This window comes from Dendrobium catenatum, unplaced genomic scaffold (assembly GCF_001605985.2).
Source record: "Dendrobium catenatum unplaced genomic scaffold, ASM160598v2 fragScaff_scaffold_1470, whole genome shotgun sequence".
Classification (NCBI taxonomy): domain Eukaryota; kingdom Viridiplantae; phylum Streptophyta; class Magnoliopsida; order Asparagales; family Orchidaceae; genus Dendrobium; species Dendrobium catenatum.
In genome coordinates this window covers 1,547,518-1,553,721 of record NW_021319932.1, presented here as the reverse complement: position 1 = coordinate 1,553,721, position 6,204 = coordinate 1,547,518, and the positions used below count along the sequence as shown (strand labels likewise).

General features: G+C 32.5%; 1 protein-coding gene across 1 annotated transcript in view; it reads right to left on the bottom strand.

The window, feature by feature from the left end:
* LOC110110442 overlaps positions 1–6,204 on the bottom strand; it is an 11,167-nt gene extending 4,963 nt beyond the window's left edge. Inside the window, exons 1-2 of the mRNA XM_028700211.1 lie at positions 6,044–6,204; positions 5,756–5,964 (exon numbers count right to left, since the gene is read on the bottom strand). Coding sequence (XP_028556044.1) covers positions 5,756–5,964; positions 6,044–6,076 — 242 coding nt within the window. The 5' untranslated portion in view covers positions 6,077–6,204. The remainder of the gene's footprint in view (positions 1–5,755; positions 5,965–6,043) is intronic.

The following is a 6,204-nucleotide window of genomic DNA, read 5'->3' as shown; positions in this document are numbered from 1 at the left end:
TGATTATCGTCGACAGAAAATTAAAAATACTATTAACGGTGAAGACCAATCAAGTAATACACGAGCAATCCGAGAAAATGTCGAAGCAAGTACCGAACAACTACCTGAGTTTCTTTTTAGGTATTACTCGATATTGCACCGGTATGGCCTTCACAGAGCGTATTTCCCCCAGATATTGTCTAAGCATACCGGGTAAATTACCTAGCAATACTCGAGCAAGTACCCGAACATAGTAATCCCGGATTCTGGTCCGATCGGGTCGTCGGGCCGCGGCTTATAAAGAGTAGAGCATTGGCATATCATTATGGCTACCTGACGTAGAGCTACATCAGGTAACTTAACGGACGAAAAATCCACATGAACAAGTACGGAAAAATTATATTAAAAAAATATTATACATGAATACTGTTTTAAGAATGGATAAGATCCTAACAACTAATGCAAGTTGCAATGAGATCCAAAGACTTCACTGATGTTCCTTACAAAAGTTACTTGAGCAATGATAAATATCCTGCTGGTAGAATCACTCAGCAACTACTGATTCAACTTAAGATGAACCATGATAATATAAGATATTATATTAACTAAATTAAGACTTCTAACCATAAAATAATTAGATAATGTTTAAACAACACGGTGAAAGCGACTTCTAACCATAAAATAATTAGATAGATAATGTTTAAACAACACGGTGGAAGCAACTTCTAACCATAAAATAATTAGATAGATAATGTTTAAAAAAAACAGTGGAAGCTAATGCTTATGTTGGAGGCAGTGGTGGAGCCAGAATTTTTTTTCTTTTGGGGACACAAATCATTGATTTAAAAAAACTTTCAACCTTTTTCATCCGGGCTTGGAACCAAAATTGACAATTTTAATAAAATTTTTAAAGGCAGTCAATTTAAAATATCTCTCCATATCTAATATAAATGAAAATTATATAATAAATTTAATACTAAATTATTTGATTTCATCATATCAAAACACGATGTTTAAAAAATAAAAACTTACTCGAAGATCCACTCAACACCACACATGACCCATCAACTCGAATTTATTTATTTCACTTTAAAAAACTTCCTCTGAAAAATAAAATAAAATATGGCGATCAATTTAATTCAATATCAAGTATTTTAACTTAGATTATACATAATAATATGATTAATTATTGATACATAATTATCAATTTTACCACTTATAAAATACAAATTTATTAATATTGTCGTTGGAATCCTAAAAAAGGGTATATATTATCAATGCCACTAATTAAAACTACCATTCTATTTTTATCTCAAAGAAATAGAGAGGGGGAGAGAGAGAGAGAGAGACCTATGAGCCAATGGAGGAATTGTAGGTAGTGAGACCTTGGCAAGAAAAAAATTCTGAGGCACAAGAGGAGGTGGAGGCAGAGGCGAGATGTTTAATTTTAATTAGGTTTAGGAGAGAGATTTTTTAATATATTTATATTAATTTATGTTAAATGGACCATAGCACATTTGTTAGACTAGTGGGGACTCGTGCCCTCATGTCCCATTGTGGATCCGCTAAAGGTTGGAGGGGTAGGGATGACCAAAGTAGACCTCTATAAACTATCCTTTATCATGTAGGCCTCCTTCCTTCATTGGAAGTCCTCCAAAGATTTGTTTAGTCTTACAAAAAGAAGCCCTTTTATTGGGTGGAAAAAAACATAAAACACCACACTCAAAATTTAAGAGAACAACTAAACTTCATTCATTTAAAGATAAAACTATAGAAGACACAATGGGGGCGTATATAGCGGTGCCAATGCAAACCTAAAAGTCATGGATAGTGTGGTTAGCAATGCATGAGAAAGAGAAAAAGGGAAATAAATCAAGGAATATAGAGTTTGAAGAGTTATTTGTAGGATTTTAAGGGGTCATATGAGTTTCCATGGTCAAATGCGTAATGAAGAGGGAAATACAATGAGTTGTCATAAACTAACAAGAGCGAAAGTGGAGTGAATAATTGGGTGTTCTAGTCAAAGATGATGTGAAGTTCATCTAATGAGGTAGAGGTTAAATAGTAGTTAAATAATCATAAAAAATAGCTAAAAAGGGGTTAGATGGTCATGATCCAACTTGGGTTCTACTATCAATACATACATAAGGACCATGTGATTCAAGACATTAATACAACACAACAATTATGATAATGACCCAACAAATACATCACATAAGGGTTAAAAATAAAAATATATAATAAAGAAAGAGAAAATATGACATCACTTCCTAAGTGCACAAGAAATAGACTAAATAACTACGTCTTTGAACTCTCGGGTAATGAGTTTGAATATGCTCATCATCAATATAATTAGTGGTTTAGGTGGTAAACCAACATACACGAGGAATCGAATTAAACCAAAAAAAGTCTTGAAACTAGAAAATCATAGCGAACCAATCAAATTAGTAAAAAATGGAAATAGTGAATCATAGTGAACAAATTAAATTAGCATAAAAGAGAATGTAGTCCATTATTTATATGGATAATCATCACATGAATATTTTTTATTGAAATCAGAAACTATGAAATAGAAAATTTAAAGTAAACCAAAGTTACAAAAACATGGTATATGGAAAGATCGAAATATCTCATGGAAGTCACCCTAAGAGAAATGCAACATTAGACGGCATAATGAAGCACCCATGATAAATGAAAAATATTTCATGTTTCTATTAGCATAGAAAAATACCAAATTAGGAAAGTATTATATATTTAGTGAGTGGTGTAATTTTATTTAATTTTACCTTAGACCATGTACTCCTTCCTCTAATATACATAGAGGGGGTGAACATGTGAATATGATAAAAATATAAAGAACTTTACCTCATGTCATCCTGCTATCCTATCAATCATGTAAATTCAATAACATTTTAACAATCTCTACTTTTTATCCCAATAGACTAAATTCCTATTTACACTGATGGTATTTGGTTATATAGCATTTATACATGGTTTTCACTAGCACAAGAAGCTTTCTCCTTATATCATTTGGTGTATATGTCTCAAATATTCTAGTACCAAAAATGATATAGATCTTATAATCCCTTTAACAAACCATTATAAATTTCTTTCATAAGACCACACCTTTGTTTAATCCCTACGCATCCACAAATTCAACACTCAATCTTCCTCTATAAGCTTATATACTTTCTTTTACCCCTCCAAAGGTTTAATCATGACAACCTCGAGCATCTTCCACCACAATCCTCACCCATATAGTTAGATTCAACTAAGCATGAACTTGTCGATTAACTCTTTGATCTACATTTTCCTATTGGCCTATGAAAAGGTAAAAGGAAATGTACTACTCATCCCAATTACTTTTATACATCATTTAATCATTTATCTTCAACCATATCTATGACATTAAAAAAGGAAGCACTATAGAATCTTTTATAGAAATAAGTTATAAATGCTAAGATGAGTGCTCTATTCGATTGTCATTTATGTGATTTGGTTGTTCACAGTCTAGGGTTAAACTAATTATTTACCAATGGATGTTTACCATAGGATTTCATCAGGATGACTTGATCAATTGGTTAAAAGTGTAGTTAGATGTCGAAGGATTCACATGAGTCTATGGGATAGATATTTTCACATATACTCCCTAGTTATTAACCTTAACTCTATTGAGATTCTTTTATCATTGTTGATCAATCAAGGATAATTATGTTACAAGTGAATTTAAGTAATGCCTTCATCTATAAAGATCTTAATGAGGTAGTATATAGTGCAACTACCTAGGTATGCTACTCAATGGGAGAATTGCATGACTACTCAAGTAGAATATTTGTGGGCTTAAACAAATCCGTAAGCATTTAAAAAATTTTGCATAGTTCTTAGGGGATTGGCTTTCACAATAGCACCAAAAATCATTCAATCTTCAACAGGCATACATCTTCAGACTCAATCATGTTGACTATTTATGTTGATATCTTACTCACTAGGAGAGATCAAAATGCATCTTTGAGATTAAACAATATTTGCAAATATGTTTGATAACTAAAAATTTAGGAATGCCAAAAAATTTAATTGGTGTTCAATTTTCCAACAATAAAAAAAGTATTTTTCTCTCATAAGAAATATGCTATATATCTTTTTGAAAATACTAACATGTTAGGTTGTAAATATGTTGATACTCTTATGAATACTTATAAAGTTATAATACTTCTAAAAAGAAAACCTTTGATGATCCATCTTGGAATCAAAGTTTTGTCAGGAAATTATCACTATACATGATGTTTCATTAATCATAATAATTGTGAGCCAACACATGCACACTCCAAAACAATAGCCCAGCAAAGTTGTTCTACGCATTCTCAAGTATATCATAACTTCTCCTATAAAAGGGCTACTAAAAACTAAGATTAGCAATTAGATATATAAGCATTCTTAAATGTCGATTAAACTGTTACTTCTGGATATTAAACTTTTAATGGAGGTAACTTGCTCACCTAAAAAAAGTAAGAAACAAGCTATTGCGTCTAGATCCAATGTTCATGTTGTGTACAAAGTTATACCTCATTTTGCATGCAAATTTATGTGATTAAAAACCCTCACAGGGGAGTTTGGTTTTGCAATTATGCTGCCTGTTGTTCTATGCTGTGACAATCATATTGTCATCTACAATCCAAGAACCTTTAGATTTAATGAAAGAACCAAACATATCAAGGTTGATTATCATTTCATTTGGGATGTTGTATTTCCTAAAAAGAATGTCACTCCTCACAACTTAAATTTAAAATAAGTCCCTAGAAATTTTACAAAAGCTTTGGACCCTCTAGCTTTCTCGTGATTATGTAACAAATTGAAGCTAATTGCTATTTATTTTCTAATTTGAAGGAGAGTGTTAGTGTTGGAAAATATAAATCTACAAAAATACTATATATTCAGTTAGTAGTGTGCATTTATTTGGTTAATGGTTATCCCTTAGAACAATCATTCATATTTTATAAATAAGGGGATCTCTAGTAAATAGGATACACAAAAAGAACTTTCTCCTCTAATAGTTTCCATTTGGATTTACCAATATTTGCCCTCTATAATGCAATAACCTTTAGATTTGATGAAAGAACCAAACATATTAAGATTGATTATAATTTCATTTAGGAGATGGTTTCTAAGAAGAATGTCACTCCGCAACTCCAATTCAGAATAAGTGTCTAATAATTTTACAAAATCTTTGGACCTTCTAGCTTTCTTATGATTATGAGACAAGTTGAAGTTAATTGATATATATTTTCTAAGTTGAAGAGGAGTGTTAGTGTTGGAAAATATAAAACTACCAAAATACTAAATATTTAGTGAGTGATGTATATTTATTTGGTTAAGCATTATACCTTAAAATAATCGCTCATGTTTTACAAATATAGAGGTTCTCTAGTAATTAAGATACAACAAAAAGAAATCTCCCCTCTAGTAGTTTCCATTTGGATTTAACAACAGTTATCCTCATCAGACAAATAAAATATTCAGTTTGATGATTTTCTGAACAAATTACCACGTTAAAAGAAGAAGAATTAAACTACAGCACGATACATAAATTCAGAAAGAACCAATATCAAGCACATTCGAAGACAAGGTGTTATTAGAAAGAAATAGAAGCTAATTCAAAAGGAGAGAACAAGCAAAAGCATCTCTGCAGCACACGAATCGGCAAACAGTATTCTCTCTTGTTTTAACACCGTAATAGAGAGTAGATTAGTCCTAAAATTTTCAAGGAATCGATTGTCTTACTTCTGTATCTGAAGAATTAGCTGCCGCGACGCAGATCATTCCCCGTTTTCGGGCGATAACCTTCGCCCTTGGACAAATCCCCATCCTCAAAATACGATGGCCGGTTCCGGCTGTTATTGCTTCCCTGAAGCACAGCGATGGAATCGCCGCACTGCAAATCTTCGACGATTTAAGCCTCACATTGAAAGCGTAAGAGGCAAAGCTCCCCTGAAATCATAAAGAATAGTGAGCTAAGCTGGTCCAGAGGTGAAATACTTTCTTTCTCCCAAATGCACGAGTGAATGACCTGCAGCGCGGAAGCAGAGACCAAAGATGCCATGGCGGCGGAGGAGAAGATGAGCGTATATTCTATTCGGGTGAAGGGAAAGATAGCTAGCTGGGATTCCTGGCTGGTGATCTCTGCAGGGAGAAGTTGCAGAGAAGTAATCGGAAAAATTAAAGGGGAAT